This window comes from Coregonus lavaretus (genome assembly GCF_964263955.1).
Source record: "Coregonus lavaretus genome assembly, chromosome: 2".
Classification (NCBI taxonomy): Eukaryota; Metazoa; Chordata; class Actinopteri; order Salmoniformes; family Salmonidae; genus Coregonus; species Coregonus lavaretus.
In genome coordinates this window covers 64,612,451-64,633,388 of record NC_139989.1, presented here as the reverse complement: position 1 = coordinate 64,633,388, position 20,938 = coordinate 64,612,451, and the positions used below count along the sequence as shown (strand labels likewise).

The 20,938-nt window shown below is 43.2% G+C and overlaps 1 protein-coding gene across 1 annotated transcript; it reads left to right on the top strand.

Annotated features, from left to right (window-relative positions):
- Positions 1-2,263: 2,263 nt before the first annotated feature.
- LOC311104890 (retinoid-inducible serine carboxypeptidase-like) lies at positions 2,264-20,921 on the top strand. Its single transcript, XM_084146856.1, has 13 exons — positions 2,264-2,415; positions 2,847-2,986; positions 3,276-3,365; positions 3,447-3,602; positions 5,401-5,475; positions 7,695-7,767; positions 8,531-8,568; positions 12,530-12,658; positions 13,463-13,547; positions 13,828-13,941; positions 14,517-14,654; positions 16,242-16,405; positions 16,975-20,921. The coding sequence occupies exons 1-13, from the start codon at positions 2,349-2,351 to the stop codon at positions 17,035-17,037; spliced, it is 1,332 nt and encodes a 443-aa protein (XP_084002982.1). The 5' UTR covers positions 2,264-2,348; the 3' UTR covers positions 17,038-20,921.
- The last annotated feature ends 17 nt before the right edge of the window (positions 20,922-20,938 follow it).

The window sequence follows — 20,938 nt, the reverse complement described above, 5'->3', positions numbered from 1 at the left end:
CTTTTTGTTTTCTCATGATTTGGTTGGGTCTAATTGTGTTGTTGTTGTTGTTGTCCTGGGGCTGTGTGGGGTCTGTTTGTGTTTGTGAACAGAGGCCCAGGACAAGCTTACTTAGGGGACTCTTCTCCAAGTTCATCTCTCTGTAGGTGATGGCTTTGTTATGGAAGGTTTGGGAATCGCTTCCTTTTAAGTGGTTACTATCTGCCCCGTGAGTTCCCCCAATTGTTTGTTACCGTTGTGTACTGTTGATAATCACAAGTTTACTGGAGAACTGAGACCAAGTAGAGACTTTGGACAGGGTGGATATGGTATAATAAAGGCAGTTTATTCAGAGGTAAAGATATCTGGAATCGCGTGCACGGACTCGTTCGTGCACGCGAGTAAAGTAAAAGTGTCCTGTCTTAGGTCAGCTAGGATCACCACTCCTTGGCCACCTGCTGACAAGGCTGACAAGATAGGACTCTTTTGTCCATTGTTATAGGATAGGAACAGAAACAAACGCCCAACACAAAATGGGTCATGCACAAGATTTTAGTCAGACCAAGCTATAACATTATATATTTACTACGACAGTACATTCAACCAAAAGCTAATATAACAAAGGCATCAGAGATTATTTATAATCTGTCACAGAAACTGGAATCCATCTCCCCAGATCAGTCAATAAATGCTTCTGGTATTGACTTATATGCTGCCCCTGTCTTCATGTTGTTGCTGGACATATCTTTTTTAAAATGTGTGTAGGTCACCTAAATCATCAGAAAAATTGCCCCTCCTGAGAATTTTTTCAGGAGCCGCCACTGCTCCACACAGGCTTTGCAGGCTTTGCAGAAACTGTGGCTACACGCCAGGACAACAGGATCTTTGAAGATGTCGAAGCAAACTGGACAGGTGAGGTCGTCTTCGGGGACAGATCTCTGGATGCCATTTTTAGTAAACTAGTGTGCTGACTCGTCTGTCCTCTGTAGCTACGGCAACTATGGGCATAGTTACTTAGCTACTAGTTACTTCCTTTCTTATATATTCTTTAACAATCTGGTTATTCCCCAAACTGTAATGTGAAGTTGCTGTTTGCCTTCCTTGTTTTGGATTGTTACAAACGTTGCGACTTCCCGGTCTGTTTCAAAAACAAACCAGTTCTCTGCTGCCAATGACTGGAACAAATTGCAAAAATCTCTGAAGCTGGAGACACTTATCTCCCTCACTAACTTTAAGCATCAGTTGTCAGAGCACCTTACCGATCACTGCACCTGTACACAGCCCATCTGAAATTAGCCCGCCCAACTACCTCATCCCTATATTGTTATTTATTTTGCTCATTTGTACCCCAGTATCTCTATTTGCACATCATCTCTTGCACATCTATCATTCAAGTGTTAATACTAATTGTAATTATTTTGCACTATAGCCTATTTATTGCCTTACCTCCATAACTTGCTACATTTGCACACACTGTATATATATGTATTTCTGTTGTATTTTTGACTTTGTTTTGTTTTACCCCATATGTAACTCTGTGTTGTTGTTTTTATCGCACTGCTTTGCTTTATCTTGGCCAGGTCGCAGTTGTAAATGAGAACTTGTTCTCAACTGGTTTACCTGGTTAAATAAAGGTGAAATAAATAAATAAAATAAAAATAAATAAAAACGCTCTGACTAGAAGCCGTAGCCGGATGTTGATGAATTTAAAAACGTTACAGAGTTTAATGGCTGTTATAGGAGAAAATTGAGGATGGATCAACACCATTGTAGTTACTCCACAATACTAAGCTAAATGACAGAGTGAAAAGAATGAAGCCTGTACAGAATACAAATATTCCAAAACATCTTGTTTGCAATAAGGCATTAAAGTAAGACTGCAAAGAAATAGATGACATCTCATTCCTTCAGGTCACGAGTCAAGACTGCTCACTCTGACTGCTCAAGACTGCTCACTCTGACTGCTCAAGACTGCTCACTCTTCACATGATTTGGGGGATTTATTGATTGATTAATTAATTTGATTCCCTCTTGACCTCCGGCAGAAGTATAAGACCATGACTGCGTTCTTATAACTTGATAAATAAATGTATTTTTCTTGGTCAGTCTTCTGTTTATACCTCTCCCGTGTTCCGTGTCTTTTAATATGGAAAATTCACAGGACATTTTGCCCTGGACTTTTATTTTGACACAATTCAAGGTGGAGGGTGGGCGTGGCTAGCTCCACAATGCTCATTGATTGGCTCTAAAGGCCTATTTTCCATGCTCTGGTCATCTGAGGATTAGGTCAGTCATGTGACTAAAGTCTGACATGAGACAATCGTGTGAAGGGAAGTGTCGCTTTGTGAAGTTCTTGTGAACAAGTTGGGATGATGGGCTTGACAAAAACAAGCGCTTGCAGCGTTGTGTTGCTGCTTATCGTGGCAATTGATACAGGTAAGTAGTTAGCTATGTGAAGTGATTGTGTCTGATATATTGGTGTTTCAATAACTGTTAAATTCCTATTTGAATACTAACTGCGCCGACATCCAAGCATGCTTGAAATCACGACGGTGACTCCAGAGTTTAGTCCGCTAAGTACGGTGACTCAGGCTCCAGCAATCAAATTGATCAAATCCACACATTTGCTTTGCTTGCTCGGGTTTCATGTCTGCAAATCTTGCTTCCTGATAAATGTGAAAGCAAACGTTGGCTAGCTACAATGTTGACGTTTTCCTGGGATCAGAAACCCCCCATAGCGCTATTCCACAACATCTGCTGCAAGCAGTCAGGGGTGGGGATTTTGTCATTGGACTGCATTTAAGACCAATCGCAGAATTTTTAATAACGCCGTTTCAATGTCTCCAAATCTCAACTCTTGTATGCAGCGTTCTCGAATCCCTTACAATCTAAAGAATCCTGGGGCTATGTTGACGTGCGCGAGGGGGCACATATGTTCTGGTGGCTCTACAACGCTGACAGCCCGTCCGCCAGCTACTCCCAGCTGCCTCTCGTGATGTGGCTGCAGGTGAGTAACCTTACACTACACTACTCTCTTACCTATCTACAAGTGGGTAACCTTACACCACAGGAGGTTGGTGGCACCTTAATTGGGGAGGGCAGGCTAACGATAACTCCTTTCTGGCCATTATTATGAGCCGTCCTCCCGTCAGCAGCCTCCTGTGCCAAACACTATACCACTGTCTTACCTATCTAGGATAGATGGATGGATGCTGATGTATCTTGACTCTTACAGGGGGAGGAAGGGATGGATAGATGATGCATCTCTAATAATGGTATGTGTCTCTCCATTCCAGGGCGGCCCTGGAGGATCAGGCTGTGGCTTTGGGAACTTTGAAGAGATCGGACCCCTGGACAGAGACCTTGGGCCTAGGAAAACCTCCTGGGTAAACCTCACACACACACGGCTCATCAATGAAAACTGGATGTCAGTGTTTAAGGTGTGTGTGTTTGTTTTGCCCCTGCAGGTCCAGTACTCGAGTGTATTGTTTGTTGATAACCCGGTAGGAACAGGCTTCAGCTACACGGACACAGACAAGGCCTTCGCTACTGACGTGGCTACTGTCGCCTCCGACATGCTGGTGCTGCTCAAACACTTCTTCAACAAGAAGGAAGAGTTCCAGGTGGGTTCAGCTTCACACAGTTTGGATCACCAGAAGTGAGTTCAGAATGGTGTTCAACTTTTAATTCAGTGGAAACGATAGTGTACAGGACGACCAGTTGAAGAACGGTGTGATTTATGGTGGCACAGAGGTAGATTGTGTATGGCAGGTGTTAAAGTTCTCGTCACTGCAACGGATTTCCTTCATATGGGTGACGTGGGAGGTTTGAGTAAAAACAAAATATAATAAAACAAATTGGGGAGGGGGGGGGATTAATTTCCAGGCAGACTACCAACTTTTATTTCCTTACGTGTTTTGCGCTGTGGTTGCTAGGCGAGCTCGCTCATTACACCCACTCAGCCAGGCAGGTACAGAACTGACTGATTAGGTGCTGCCAAACGTGACATCAATAGCTAAAATGCCGGGCAAATTTAGATTTAATCCTGCTTTTTTGTGCGTATGGAACATTTCTGAGATCTTTTATTTCAGCTCATGAAACATGGGACCAACACATTACATGTTGCGTTTTATATTTTTGTTCAGTATAGTTTACCCACCTTTTTTTTTTACCACTACATCACTGGACCCAACCAACACGCACTGTGTAAGGAGCAAAAAATGTGTCAGACTTTGACATTGTGAGCATGAGAGAATCGGCCCTGAAGAGACCCATGAAGGGGGAAAAGACTGCGCTGACGCCACTTCTACATGTGACTTTTTCTCTGCAACAACCTCCAGAACCAATCGCCTCATTCACGGGGCGCCCGCGATATTCCGCTTTATCAAGCGTCAGCCTTGCTCCTGCCATTCTGATGGCCGTTCACATACCGTTTTCCTCACACAGCCAGCCCCTCTTTCTCCCGACTGGGAGCTGCCAGTCGGAAGCAAGATGCTTTTTCGTAGTAACACAGTCATTAAGCTGGAATTGTGTAGTAATGCAAATAGGAAATGTTATTCACCAGTAGGCATGTCCCAAAACTCTGCTCATCACTACTGAAATGACTAAATCATCAGTACTGACTCACCTCTCATGTATGTAGTAAATAATTAGTGAAACAACGTATTATTGAGTAGAACTTGTCAGGTAGTGATGAATATTAAGTTATTTTTTTCCATTAGGTTGTGGCGATATACTGCCATCTGGTGGCAACTAGAAACAGGTGCATAATATCAACTATTATAAATTGATGGTCCTTGAAAATAGATATTAGTGCTTGAAAAAGTACTTGGAAAAAGTCATTGAATTGCCACTGTCTGTACGAACCCTGTCAAACCAACTTTGCCTCACATTGGCCAAATCATTTGGCTAACTCTTCCCACCTGCGAACACGCACGACACCCGCATCAAACCACACCCTGAAACCAATTCGCGTTTGAATTCAGTCATGGCTGCTAGCATATCTTAATGAACCAAATTTAAAACGCGGCCGAATCAGGAAGTGCAGTCTCCCTTTAAGTTATATTCATGCGAGTATAATTTTTTTCTTGCTTTAACTGCTGTGTATGGTGTATGCTGCACAAGTTTTGTGATTTCAAATGGTCACACCCATATTGATCAGGCCACACCCACCAAACGGGAGAAAACGTACCTCACAGGCTGTTGAAGAGCAGTGCACTCCGTTTTGGTTAAACTTGTCATTCGGTACAAACCGTCACGCAAATGTTTAACCAAACTGAACGCACCCCAGGAGTCTCCTTTAGGGAGGGAGGGAAGGAAAGAAGGATGTATTTAAAAGTATTGGAAAACGGCACCTATGGCTCAAACTTCTCAATGCATTTAAAAAAAATGTGAACCTATTGTTCATTTTGTCTTCTCTAGAGTGTGCCCTTCTACATATTCTCTGAGTCCTATGGAGGGAAGATGGCTGCCGCGATCTCACTCGAACTCTCTAAGGTAGGCACAAATTACGTCCCCAATGGCATCCTGTTCTCACTATATAGTGTATACGGGCCCTGGTCAAAAGTAGTGCACTGTCAAGGGAATAGGGTACAAACCTACTGTCCTGTCTCTGCTGTGGGAAACCTTTTACAGTTATAGTACTTGGTATGTAAGTGAATAGGAACCATGCATGGAAAAACTGGTAGATCAATGGTGTCTGACTCGGTAATGGAACAGGGTTTTCAAACGAAAGACTTAAGATTCACTGTCGTGTGTTGAGCTATGCATGACGTAGAGAGGAACTAATGACTGGTGCTAAGTTGGGGCCTACTTCCTCAAATCTCTACCCACACTGGTCAGCACTGTACCATGGGTTCCTGTGTCTTTTTGGCTGTTTCTGTCTCTCTCAATTCAATATACTTTATTGACATTTGAAGTGTTATGACTTTTGGCTTGGGATATTCAAGATTTTACTGATTTTATTTACTGTAATAATTAATTGATCTGATTTTATTAACTTGCTTATCCTATCCAAATTAATCTGATACCATTTAAGGGTTGGATTGGAGATCCTTGAATTAACTCTATCAATAGTTATCATTAGCCGGGTAATATGAACCAGTTGGCAATCGTACTGCGACGCTCCAGCAGATGCTGTGGAAGGGGTGCTAGTGTTGGCCTCTGTCACCACGACCTCACCGTGCTCTTGGTAATGGCAATAATGGCTTGTCTTGGTAATAATGCTGCCATGCCATAACGACTATGTGCAGATGATACAGACCTAACAACATGAATTAGCACAAGCATCGCCTTGGCAAGGTGATGAATACAGAGCCTAAGCATGCACGTGCTCCCATAAAAGCAATATCGGCAGCCATTCCATAATGCAATACTGTGTGCAGATAAAAAGCAAAGATCTCAGCTAACACCTGAATGTGCGAGCATTCACCACAGCATTAAGTTGCAGCATGAAACACATGAAGAACTAGTATGTAAGACATGAAGATAACAGATGCAGCAGAGATGAATTACAGAGCTAAAACATGACTAGGATGAAGTAATCACTACAATACATACCATACAATAGCATATGTTAAGATATATAGTCACTATGCTGTCACTAGAATAACACTACAAGACGCAAGATGGGTAGTCCCTCCCTGTCGGTCTATGTCAAATGCGTGATAGAAACATGGGCTCATTCGTTCAACGGGCGTGGCCTTGCCTCGAAGGAACTTGATCTGACGTCTGTTAGCAGGTCCTGTAATTTATAGGGATACTCAGAGGGCGGGTTCTAGTAGCTTTGACAGCGTGGCACGGAAGCGCCCCGTTGATTCTGAGAACCCCCAAAAATTAAAGTTAATATGAGGATAAACCTGAGATTTCCTCGTAAGTGTCCACAACATATTTTTCTTGTACAGAAGTTTCATAATCTCTGACATGAAATACGTAGCCTGTAGGTACCCAACACTCGTTGTGTAAAAGTGCGTACATTCATGTTACAGCAAAATGCCCGTTATGCTTATTTTATGACCATAGGAGGATCAGAAGAGAAATATCACATTGCTTCAAGTTATATCAACATGTCCTTCAGTTTAATACAGTGTTTAAGCAAACGTGTTTCATTTCGCGCTATTGGCGCCATTTTCTCTTTTATTAAAAATGGGAAGAAAAAGTCCCCTGACTTTCTCTCTATCAATACACATCTCTTGGCTCTCAAGCCTGGCTGGTCGTTTCTCCAGTAACCAGATCACAAGGCGTCCTGCTGACTGACTGTCCTCTGACCTCCTCAGGCCATTCAGAGTCGTAAAGGTAGAGCTGTTTCGTTTGTCTTGTGATGGCCTTGAAGGGGGCGCCGTCAAATACAAAACTGTAAATCTTGGCCTGGAATGTGGTACTCTGTTCTTCATCACCACCAACTGAGGGTGACTTCACTTCATGGGCTCTCGTCACCACAAAAGTAAAACCCTTCCATTGTCAAAGTAGACACATTACAACGATGGTCAAATAAGATGGGAATATACTAGACTGTTAGTGATAAAGCAAATATAATTATGTTATTAGTGGTAATAATATTAACAGCAATTACAATAAATAATAATAATAATGGGATAAAATTAGTGCTGGTACCAGTTGTAATATGACTTCTAGTAATGGCATGTTAATGACTAGTAATGACATGGCGCTCTCTCATATGAATTGAGTCTGCTATTCTAACATATGTCTCTCTATAGGCTGTAGAAAAAGGAACCGTGAAATGTAACTTTGCTGGAGTGGCTCTGGGGGACTCTTGGATCTCTCCACTGGGTCAGTATTTACCTCAGAGCACAGAACATCAGAACATCCAGTTAGAACATGAACTCATAAAACATTCAGTAAACAGCTCTTTAAAAGTCAGAACACTCTTTACAACTCTTTTTATTGGACCAAAAGTCTACTCTAACCCCTCTCTAACCCTTAAACAGTTCAGGTTCACTAAAGACTCTCTGTATCCCAAATGGCACCCTATTCCCTATATAGTGCACTACTTACAACAAGATCCCTATGGGGCCCTGGTCAACCATAGTGTTCTAAAGGGAATAGGGTGCCATTTGGTACACAGCTGTTGTTCCCTGTGTGGTCACATGACTGACTGAACAAACAGGTTTACCTACCGCTGCAGTTTTCTCCTCTTGTAAAACCTTGTCTGGATGGCTCAGTGCAGCCACAGCTTCATGCATGAGGGGGTTGTTGTACTGTTCCAACAACCCCCCCCCCCCCCTCATGCAAAGTCACCAGGGGTGTGTTCATAAGTGCACACCGTAGCAAACTGTTTTGTAACGTAAACAAGCATTTCTTTATTGGAGAAGTTCAGGTATGTCCCTCTCGGTTTCAGCCCATTTGCTTCTGCTTGGTTCCACCCCTGGCTAGCTAACCAGTGTGTTCCCTACTGACTGTATAATCCTGGGTAGTTTCCAGTATTGCACACTGTATTGGACAAGTCCAGATAGTCCCTCCCTTTTTCATTGGGGTTTTGTCCAATTCGGTGCCTAATGAACCGCAAACGTTATTCTCCTCTGTTTCTCTGCAGACTCTGTTATGACCTGGGGACCTTATCTTTACACCACGGTGAGTCTCACACACACAGACGAGTAAAATGTGTTTTCCATGTTTTTTTAAAATTTATTTTACAGACACATTTGCTTTGTTTTGGAAGATGTGATGGATTTTGCATTCTATGCGGTTCTTTCTGCAGACTGGGTGGTTTTAAAGTCTGGAGAATACAAAATGGAGCTTGTTTTGTAGTCCCCTGTAGCTCAGTTGGTAGAGCATGGCGCTTGCAACGCCAGGGTTGTGGGTTCGTTTCCCACGGGGGGCCAGTATGAAAATGAAAATGTATGCACTCACTAACTGTAAGTCGCTCTGGATAAGAGCGTCTGCTAAATGACTAAAATGTAAAAATGTTTTGGTACCTAGGCATGCTGGGGATTGTAGTTTTACATTTACATTATAGTCATTTAGCAGATGCTCTTATCAAATTGTATTTGTCACATACACGTGTTTAGCAGATGTTATTGCGGGTGTAGCGAAATGCTTGTGCTTCTAGCTCCGACAGTGTAGTAATATCTAACAATTTCACAGCATATACCCAATACACACAAAACTAGTAAGGAATGGGATTTAAGAATATATACATATATGGACAAGCAATGACAGAGCGGCATGGACTAAGATACAGTATATACAGTGAGGGGGAAAAAAGTATTTGATCCCCTGCTGATTTTGTATGTTTGCCCACTGACAAAGACATGATCAGTCTATAATTTTAATGGTAGGTTTATTTGAACAGTGAGAGACAGAATAACAACAAAAAAATCCAAAAAAACACATGTCAAAAATGTTATAAATTGATTTGCATTTTAATGAGGGAAATAAGTATTTGACCCCTCTGCAAAACATGACTTAGTACTTGGTAGCAAAACCCTTGTTGGCAATCAGAAGTCAGACGTTTCTTGTAGTTGGCCACCAGGTTTGCACACATCTCAGGAGGGATTTTGTTCCACTCCTCTTTTCAGATCTTCTCCAAGTCATTAAGGTTTCGAGGCTGACGTTTGGCAACTTGAACCTTTAGCTCCCTCCACAGATTTTCTATGGGATTAAGGTCTGGAGACTGGCTAGGCCACTCCAGGACCTTAATGTGCTTCTTCTTGAGCCACTCCTTTGTTTCCTTGGCCGTGTGTTTTGGGTCATTGTCATGCTGGAATACCTATCCACGACCCATTTTCAATGCCCTGGCTGAGGGAAGGAGGTTCTCACCCAAGATTTGATGGTACATGGCCCCGTCCATCGTCCCTTTGATACGGTGAAGTTGTCCTGTCCCCTTAGCAGAAAAACACCCCCAAAGCATAATGTTTCCACCTCCATGTTTGACGGTGGGGATGGTGTTCTTGGGGTCATAGGCAGCATTCCTCCTCCTCCAAACACGGTGAGTTGAGTTGATGCCAAAGAGCTCGATTTTGGTCTCATCTGACCACAACACTTCCACCCAGTTCTCCTCTGAATCATTCAGATGTTCATTGGCAAACTTCAGATGGCCCTGTATATGTGCTTTCTTGAGCAGGGGGACCTTGTGGGCGCTGCAGGATTTCAGTCCTTCACGGCGTAGTGTGTTAGCAATTGTTTTCTTGGTGACTATGGTCCCAGCTGCCTTGAGATCATTGACAAGATCCTCCCGTGTAGTTCTGGGCTGATTCCTCACCGTTCTCAGGATCATTGCAACTCCATGAGGTGAGATTTTGCATGGAGTCCCAGGCCGAGGGAGATTGACAGTTCATTTGTGTTTCTTCCATTTGTGAATAATCGCACCAACTGTCACCTTCTCACCAAGCTGCTTGGCGATGGTCTTGTAGCCCATTCCAGCTTTGTGTAGGTCTACAGTCTTGTCCCTGACATCCTTGGAGAGCTCTTTGGTCTTGGCCATGGTGGAGAGTTTGGAATCTGATTGATTGATTGCTTCTGTGGACAGGTGTCTTTTTATACAGGTAACAAACTGAGATTAGGAGCACTCCCTTTAAGAGTGTGCTCCTAATCTCAGCTCGTTACCTGTATAAAAGACACCTGGGAGCCAGAAATCTTTCTGATTGAGAGGGGGTCAAATACTTATTTCCCTCATTAAAATACAAATCAATTTATAACATTTTTGACAAGCGTTTTTCTGGATGTTTTAGTTTTTATTATGTCTCTCACTGTTCAAATAAACCTAACATTTAACATTTTAGACTGATCATTTCTTTGTCAGTGGGCAAACTTACAAAATCAGCAGGGGATCAAATACTTTTTTCCTTCACTGTACATATGAGATGAGTAGTGCAAGATATGTAAACATTATTAAAGTGACTAGTGTTCCATTTCTTAAAGTGGCCAGTGATTTCAGTAGGCAGCAGCAGCCTGTAATGTGCTAGTGATGGCTATTTAACAGTCTGATGGCCTTGAGATAGAAGCTGTTTTTCATTCTCTCGGTCCCAGCTTACAGTAGTAAGTGCATACATTTTCATATTTGTTGGTACTGGTCCCCCGTGGGAATCGAACCCACAACCCTGGCGTTGCAAGTGCAACGCTCTACCAACTGAGCCACACGGGACTGTCTCCCATTGCCCTCCACTCTCCAATCCCTGTTAGCATTTTGGGTAGTGTAGTTCTCTTACTATCTTACCCATTGCCCTCCGCTAGATGACTACGGCATGGGGGAGGTGAACATTGCATGTTGGGTAGTGTAGTTTTTTTCTGACTGTCTCCACATTACCTTCCACCTTCCAGTCCCTGGCCGTGTTCGAGAGCATCAAAACCGTGATGCATCATGGGTAATTTGTGACTGACTGATCTACTAATAATAATGAGTAGTTATATGATGCAAGGTGATTTGTAGGTCAGTCAGTTTGCAGTCGCCTGTAATGTCAAACAAGCCCCCTGCTTGATGACAACAGCGCGGGGGAGGTGAACAGTAAACAATGATGCATGTTGGGCAGTGTAGTTCTCTGACTGTGTCCCCATTGCCTCCACACTGCAGTCCCTGGGCGCGTTTGAGTGGTAAGGCTAAAGCAATTGACTAGACAAGTCTGGTGAGGTGCATCTGCGACAGACGAAAGTCGGACACTACATTTTACATTTTAGTCATTTAGCAGACGCTCTTATCCAGAGCGACTTACAGTTAGTGAATACATCTTTTATTTATTTTTTATACTGGCCCCCCGTGGAAATCGAACCCACAACCCTGGCATTGCAAACGCCATGCTCTATCAACTGAGCTACATCCCTGCCGGCCATTCCCTCCCCTACCCTGGACGACGCTGGGCCAATTGTGCGCCGCCCATGAGTCTCCCGGTCACGGCCGGCTGCGACAGAGCCTGCATTCGAACCGGGATCTCTAGTGGCACAGTTAGCACTGCGATGCAGTGCCTTAGACCACTGCGCCACTCACTAATGTGGTTTTCCAATCGCAAGGCTCAGATCAACATGGCAATGTTGCCATTGTTCATACAAGTTTTTCTTTATAATGTTAAAATAAACAACCCCCATATCACACCCTCACAAACTGAAATCATATGTGTGTAGATTGTACAATCAATTATTGAGAGCCTCAAATATCACATTAATTTGTATACCCACTGAATACATGAATCGCGTTAAAGTTGGTTCCTGTTTCCGTCAGGTCTTTGGTCACGTTCGCGTAGGTCAAACAAAAACACCCTAATGATTGGTTGACAATAGAGCCTTCCACAATGGAGGAAATGGCTGCAGGATGAAATTGGTGAAAACTTGCAGTCAAAACTTCATGACCTTTGATCACATGATTTTGTTGTAAAGTTCATGCAGTTGACATGTAGGCGTAAATCGATTTTTCTTAATCCCCATAATGCACAACACACACTTTGAAAGGCAGTGATCAACGATGGTCACTGACTTGACAAAAGTGATCCACTTGAATGCGCCCCCTGCTAGATGCCTTAAGGCCTGGGGGAGGTGAACAGTGATGTATGTTGGGTAATGTAGTTGTTCTCTGACCGTCTCCCCATTGTCCTCCATTCTTCAGTCCCTGCTAGATGACTACGGCCTGGGGGAGGTGAACAGTGCAGCGGAGGCGGTGAAGCAGGCAGTGGATCAGGGGCAGTACCTAAAGGCCACAGAGCTCTGGTCTGTCACTGAGAGTGTCGTGGAACAGGTCAGTATTGTGTGTTGGTGTGAATCACTGAGTGTTGTGGAACATGTCAGTATTGTGTGTTGGTGTGAATCACTGAGTGTTGTGGAACATGTCAGTATTGTGTGTTGGTGTGAATCACTGAGAGTATCGTGGAACAGGTCAGTGGTGGGTGTTTGTGTGTTGCCTGGTCCCAGATCTGTCTCTAGTTGCCTGGTCCCAGATCTGTCTGGATGGCCCAAACAGACTTTCTCTCAGGCTGTGTCTCTGTTTGTCTAGTTGTTGCACATCGTTTCCGTTCATTGCTCAAGCCAGCCTTGTGGCATTCTCTTACCTAATACCAAAGTTGCAGGGTCTGGATTCACAAAACATTTCTTAAGGTTTTCAAAATCCAGACTCAATGCATGGCTCACCTAGTCTCAACCTGCTTCCAAACAGCAGTACAGGGGAAGGGAGGGAGGGGGGGAGGGGGGGGGTGTAATGCACCAAATGTAACTATTGAACGGCCATGCATGTCCCCATCTGTAGCCTATTGGCTGTCTTGACTGAGTCTGCTTCTGGCACCAATAGCATCCCTTCTCCTTCCATAGCAGCTCCTTTATTGGTCACTAAGCAGGATGTTACAGTTTAGCACCAGCTCTATGTCTAACTATCTATACCTTTCAGTGCCAATACGACTGTGATGACAATTTGTAAGTCGCTCTGGATAAGAGCGTCTGCTAAATGACGAAAATGTAAAATGTAAATGTATGAATCACTGAGGGTGGTGTGTGTTTGTGTGAATGCCATGGTCATCAGAGCATCCTTTCAGCTCCTGTCTGATTTCAGAACTCAAATGGAGTCAACTTCTACAACATCCTCACCCAGGAACCTGATGAGAAGATGACCTCCGTGGCTGGAGAAGGATACCTCTGTAAGATGCCTTTTCAGATCAGTCTTTAAACAAGAAAACAATGGGGTGAAATGTCTTTCTAATTATAATTAGGTTAAGGTTTATTTGAACATCCTGGTACATATATGCAGAAACATACATAAAATGTGATGTCATACAATATTTAAAACACAGGTAAAAAGTTTTGTTACAAATATACTGTCTGTGGAAAAAATGGTCCTTACTAGCCTGAAAAATACATTCCTAAGATTACACCATCACTTCCTGTTTGTTGGTGTACTTTCCGTGGTCCCTCCCACAGCCCTGCTGATGCGCCGCCACATTCGCCCCCTCCACCGCCAATCACTGAGCCAGTTGATGAACGGGCCAATCAGGAAGAAGCTGGGAATCATCCCTCAGAACGTCACCTGGGGAGGTAAGACACTGCTACTGGGTCAAAAATTGATTCATTTAAAAAGTGCTTCTTTGTTTTAAAGCTGCAATATGTCACTTTCTGGGCAACCCGACCAAATTCACATAGGCGTGTGTTATAAATCTGTCATTCTCATTGAAAGCAAGTCTAAGAAGCGGTAGATCTGTTCTATGTGCGTCATCTCTATGCTTTCCGTTTCTGAAATTTCGTTTTTGCGTCTTACCTTCGGTTTTGTACACCAGCTTCAAACAGCTGAAAATACATTGTTTTTGGTTATAGAAAATCTATTTCACAGCGGTTAAGATCGTACAAGGATTCTCTACACAATGACTGCTTGTTTTGTCACAAACTGAAATTAGGCAAACTATAAAAAAATAAATAGCAACCAGGAAATGGCGGAGCGGTTTCTGCATATTGCACCTTTTTAAAAATAAATGTGCCCTCCACACTCTCACCCCTTTTCTCTCCTCTCTGACCTCACTCTCGTCTATCTCTCTCTTTTAATCTCCCTCTCCACTTCTCAATCTCTCACCCTTCTCTCTTTCTCCCTCTTACCCCCGTCTCTCTCCCCCCTCTAGGTCAGGCTGAGGCAGTGTTCAGCAGCATGTCAGGTGACTTCATGAAACCAGTGGTGGACGTGGTGGATCAGCTGTTGGATGCTGGGGTCAACGTCACCGTCTACAACGGACAGCTAGACCTCATAGTGGACACCATGGGTCAGTGAATCCCCTAGCTACAGTTGTTTACAGGCTGGGCACAGAATCAGCTTTCAACACTTACATTTTGTAGTGAAATCAGTTGAAGCCAAAACAGTGTAGACTGGGTAGGTATAGTCAGAGCTGGGTAGGTTACTTTCTAAATGTAATCAGTTAGTTACTAGCAGCTTGAGGCTATGTGGTGGAGAGTGATGCAGACGCTGCGTCTTTAATCATCTACACCTGCCTAAAAATGTGGGCACAATCAGAATGTGGACAAGATCAGAACTGAGGATGCATGTTAGAACCAGCTATTTAAACGGGGCTATGGAGGACTGCTTGCTATTGCTTCGAGTTGAAAAATAAATGCTGCTCTCATGGAATGGCATGCTTTGAGCACTTCAGAATAGTGATATTTGCATGTGACAAATGTATGGCCTTTTGTTTACGTTTTTGTTGGTGACACTTTGATATATAGACTTAAACGTCTGCGAATTATCTATCAAAAGTGTGCGAGTTTGAGCACGTCCGTTAGGCCTATGGAAATATATAGTTTTTAAACTAAAAAAAAAAACAATTTACATTTAAATATTTTACATTTATTTTTAAAAGGTGCAATATGCACGAATTAGATTAGCACTCATGGTCTTCTTAATGAAACTTTTTTTTGACAGTATGGAGCCGATATACCAAGGAGGAGTTTAGAATGGAGGAACTCCCTCAAACTGTTATTTCACAGGCTGGGTTCCACACTGCATCTGTTGCAAAATCCCTTTTTTTTTTTTTTACTGGCTGTCCACTGGTCTCAAAAAAACAATGATTGATAGGCAGCTTAAACGTCTTCAGTTCAAACATTATTGGGTTAAAATACCATAATTGTGAACAGCAATCCACATCAACCACAATCAGTATGGCGCAAATAGCTAAATGACAGAGCAGCAGTGTGATTGACATCAATGCGCTATGTAGATATCATTAATAAGTGATATCTGTAGGCTACACCACTGCTGTCATCCTTACCTCCAAGTGTTTATCCAAGTTGGCTGTATAATCTTTGGATGCCGACAGCAGTTGCACCATTGGAAGACAGCTTGGACTGTAGCCTACAAAAGCCTATTCCTGCTCTTTTCTCGCGATCCATCAAACACATTTGGTGTGTCATCATAGTGGTCTCTGATTAGTGGTCATCATTTGGTGTGTCATCATAGTGGTCTCTGATTGGTGGTCATCATTTGGTGTGTCATCATAGAGATCTCTGATTGGTGGTCATACTCACTCAGGTGGAACAAACTTAAACTTGTGCCTTTTTTCAATGTTGAGAAAACAGAAAGGTGTCAAACATCCTTTCTGAAAGTCCTCCAATAAGATCTAGTGTTTCTATCTGTAATCTGATTACAATATTTTAGCTCGGAACGGATTAGTTAGTTTTTTCATAGTCCGTTATATTTCATCCGTTACTCCCCAACCCTGGCTATAGTGCAGTCAACCATTTACCAATATTACCATTAATACATTGACTATTGGTCCCTGATAGACATTCATACATGAGGATTGTTGATTGCATACAGATTATCAATTGATTACTCATCACTGATTGTCCAATCACAGGTCAGGAGCAATGGGTGAAGCAGTTGAAGTGGGTGGGGCTCCAGAGCTTCAGCCAAATGAGATGGACGGCCATGGATGACCCCGCCTTCCCGGGTGTAACCGGTGCCTTCTACAAGACATACAAGAACTTCTCTTTCTACTGGATCCTCAAGGCTGGACACATGGTGAGGAAACCGAAACTTGTGTCCCAATAATGGGATTTTATTTTTGACATATATTTATTAGCTTTTCAAACGGGACAATCATCAGAGTTGGTACAGTAATACTAAACTCTCCTTTCTCCCAAAGTGGGACATGGTTTACTTCCCTTCATGGATTTGAAACAAAATGACTGCTATATGGAAACTTCCTCTATAGCCCATGCCTATATCAATCCAATGTTTTTACATTTGTGGAGAGTAGTGAACGAGTGCACACTTCGGGAGGGAGAGATTATTGGAACGCAACCATAGTGTTGGAGTAGGAAGATGATGCAGAAGATTGAAACCCAGTATGCAGCCATTGTGGCCCAATAGTGTTTCATTGGGAATATCTCAATTGTATACTCTTCACGTCCTCTCTCCTCGTCTCCTTCTCAAAACCCATTGGAGGAGAAGGTAAGAGGGGAGGGACCTGGCTTTCTCATCCAATGGGTTTTGAGGAGGAGACGAGGAGGAGGAGGAGTATGCAATTGAGATCCTCCCCTAGTATTATTTTTGTCTTGCACTCCCATGATGCATTGCTCTGTTATCAGATCCCCTCGGACCAGGGACCCATGGCACTGCAGATGCTGAAGATGATCACACAGCAGGACTGACACACACCATAACACACACACTCCATAACACACGCTAGAGCTGGATGATATGAGGGGAAAAAATCCAGATTGTGATCAATTTACATTTTTGTATAAATCAAATCACATTTTATTTGTCACATACACGTGTTTAGCAGATGTTATTGCGGGTGTAGCGAAATGCTTGTGCTTCTAGCTCCAACAGTGCAGTAATATCTAACAAGTAATATCTAAAAACGTCACAACATATACCCAATACACACAAATCTAGTAAGGAATGGAATTTAAGAATATATACATATATGGACAAGCAATGACAGAGCGGCATGGACTATATCTTCTTTTGAAATCATGATAAATCGGCTATTCATTATTTTTTGGGGGAGGTGCTAAAGCCGGGCGACATGGACTAAAAGTCCTATCATGATAAATGTAACTATTAAAAAAAGCAAATTGTTTAATGGTCAGTTACTTTACATTAGCTAAGCGCTAATAAGAACATATTCTATAAGATAAGAGCATCTTATAAGATGAGGGGATAAGAGCGTCTGCTGAATGACGCTCCAGACAATTTCACAGTGCCAAGAAAACTGAGATGGTAGCCTATGATTCAAAAAGTAAGCTATTTCATCCAGGAAATGCATTATTTATATGCAACCTGTCAAAAGGATCCAGAATGATCAGATTTATTTTGGCCTCTTCAGACAATTTGCCAACCTCTTTGTGCATATTGGCCTCTAGGCTATATTAGTCACCACCTCAGGAAGGGGGAACTCAAAACACTTAGCTAGATGAATAACTGTATATATTATATTGTTGCTAGGTAACCATGTAGGCTAAATGATTAATCTATCAGTAAATGTAGGCTAATGTCCTACAGAAACTTTCCAGCTCTAGGCCTATTGACTGCAAACGGTGCACTCCGCGAGAAGGGTGTAATTTCGGCCCGCAGTTCGGGGCGTTCCTGCATCTGCAGGAACCCCTCTTTGTACTTCTGTTGGTCCATTTTTAAGCTAGGACTCTGATACACAGGCGGGAGGCGGGGTTGAGCCAGTTCAGTAGGGAGCGGTAATGCACCATAACGTTGGATGCCAACCACCGATAAACCCCACCTTCGCCCTCGCTTTCTCGCAGTTCTGTTAACAACGTCGATAGGTAGACAGAAGACGGGAGGCGGCGGTGACACTGGTTGGTAGCTAGCTAGGACTCCGGTAGACAGAAGGCGGCGGTGACACTGGTTGGTAGCTAGCTAGGACTCCGGTAGACAGAAGACGGGAGGCGGCGGTGACACTGGTTGGTAGCTAGCTAGGAATCCGGTAGACAGAAGACGGGAGGCGGCGGTGACACTGGTTGGTAGCTAGCTAGGACACCGGTACACATAAGGCGGGAGGCGGCGGTGACACTGGTTGGTAGCTAGCTAGGACTCCGGTACACAGTTTCCTTCGCCCCCGAAAAACTCATCATACTTTTTATTTCCCTTTTTAATCGCATAGACAGTCAGGCGAAATCCAGAATATCAAGTGTCCCACAAGCATGACGATAAAGGCTAACCTACTTTATGAAGTGATTTGTTTGACATCAGATGTGTTCATGCCACATTTTAAAAGGTAATACATGTTTACTGTTAAATTACATGTCTTTACACATAGGAGGTCCAGGGAAGGAAAAAAAGCAAATGCCCCACTATGGAAATCAAATGCCCGTCCAACTGACTCGTCCTGGCGCTGGCCCTGAGGGACAGGCAGAGACTTTCATAGCAGGTATCAATATAATGCATAGGCTATAGTACTGCTGACCAATTAATGGTTTTAGAACAATCCACAGGAATGTTGTAAAGCAAAATCATTGAAAATGTATGCTAAATGATTTGGTACGAGGAAGTTGGTGTCTAATTTTCGGTTTATCGTCCCAGCTCTAGAGCGCACGCACGCACACACACACTGATGCCAGCTGGAATGGCTCTCCTCCGTCAGATTTAAGGCAATCAGGAAGAATAACCAAATATCACCGACTGCTCAGTCCAGCATCATAAATATATATACTGTACGATTATACACCACAATCTGCTTCTATACTGGTGCACTATATAGGGAATAGGATGCCATTTCAGATTGTGCACTATATAGGGAATAGGGTGCCATGTGTCCAAAGAAGTGGACTAGATGGGGAATAGGGTGCCATTTTAGTGGCCCTATATCAGTGTTCAGCTCTCCCTCTTGGCCATTGCAGGGGTCGCTCTGGTCCAGGGTGTTTTTCGGCTGCTCTCTCACTATAGGAAAACAATAGAGCGCCGAACGACACCCTGGACCAGAGCTACTACAGGGGATATGGACTGGTACTCGAGATCTGTTGATTTAACTGATAACATTTTCATTGTAAATTTGAGTGTGAGAACAATAAAATAAATGTAGTTTTTTTCTAAATAGTGTGCCTGCTGGAACGCTTTGGTGGAGATTTGTTGACTAATATATGAAACTAAGTCTTGATTCTTTCATACATTACATTTCTAAAATGTCCCCTTGTTGTTTTGTCAAACCAAACTCGGTCAGAAAGAGATCATACTCTGTCAAAAATTCAGTAACCAACATGGAATGCTGTAGTGGAAATGTTTTGACTCAAACAACATTTATTTTTAATATCTTTATTGATGCTTCAATTCATATAGCATGTGGTCAGTATTCTCTTTACAGGGGAATAGAAAACCTCAACTCAATCCATCAGAAGTTGTGAAGTAAAAATGCCATAAATATGCTGTTGGGGTAAAGCAAGGATCCTGCTTTCCAGAGTTCAAAACTATTCAAAACAAAAGTCCTAATCCTCATGTAAAAAAGTTTAACCATATACAGCAAAGCATAGCGTCTCATAGAAAGAGGACAGATCTTCAATTGGTTTTGGTCGCCTAATCTTAAAAAAAGGTTTAAGGTGATAGGGGAGGAGAGGACACGGAAACAAATGCGCTTGTATGAAATGACTCCTTCTGCACTCGCACGCCATCAGGCAAATTATGTTTACAGGGGTGGAATCCCAAAATAAATGTAGCTAGTTTTCTAGATAAAAGGATACGTAGCGTATAGTTTTAACGTGCATGCTTTTCTCCTTTGAGAAAACAACAAAAGGGGGTGTGGCTGCCGCGAGGAAACTGGTGCATCCTCTGTCGAAATCTGTAATGGAGGAGGGGAGCAGCCTCTTTCGTTCTCCTAACAACTTGACACTGTCCTCGACCACTTATCAGTTTCCGGGTCACGGAGGAGTCGTGGAGAGGAAGGTCTTTTTCCCAATTGGGAATCTCCCTATGTACTGGGAATCCTGCTTGCTCTCCCTCACTCTCACCTGTCCAGTCCTGCTTGCTCTCCCTCACTCTCACCTGTCCAGTCCTGCTTGCTCTCCCTCACTCACCTGTCCAGTCCTGCTTGCTCTCCTCACTCTCACCTGTCCAGTCCTGCTTGCTCTCCTCACTCTCACCTGTCCAGTCCTGCTTGCTCTCCGAGTAGAGACTGAAGGCCCGGATTCAAGCTGTGGCACGTTGTAGAGCGCTCAACAATGCACCTTTTAAAGGCAATGTCCCTGCATCTGCTCAGATTGCATTCACAGTAAAGGCTGCAGATGTCGGCTCAATCAGGAATTACGTACAGCGCGCTTCATATTGAATTCTGGCCTAGGCTTCTCTAATGCCGAGTTTCCCTAATGGTTCTGGGATTTAAAAAAAAATACTTTCTTGACTAGAAAAAATGGTTCTCTATAGGTGACTAGGAGGATCACATCACTACAACTGAATCAGTTTATCACTGATTGGACAGGAGACAGGAAGCGTTTTGGAAAGGAAGAGGAGTAGCAAGTCCAGTAGTGCGTCCCAAATAGCACCCTATTCCCTATATAGTGCGCTACTTTTCACCGGGGCCCATAGAGCTCTGGCCAAAGTAGT

Coding starts and splice junctions, on each gene's coding strand:
- LOC311104890 (XM_084146856.1), top strand. CDS start 2,349: ATGATGGGCTTGACAAAAACAAGCGCTTGCAGCGTTGTGTTGCTGCTT. Junction 7,768..8,530: donor CTCTTGGATCTCTCCACTGG/GTCAGTATTTAC, acceptor GTTTCTCTGCAG/ACTCTGTTATGACCTGGGGA. Junction 13,548..13,827: donor GGCTGGAGAAGGATACCTCT/GTAAGATGCCTT, acceptor TCCCTCCCACAG/CCCTGCTGATGCGCCGCCAC.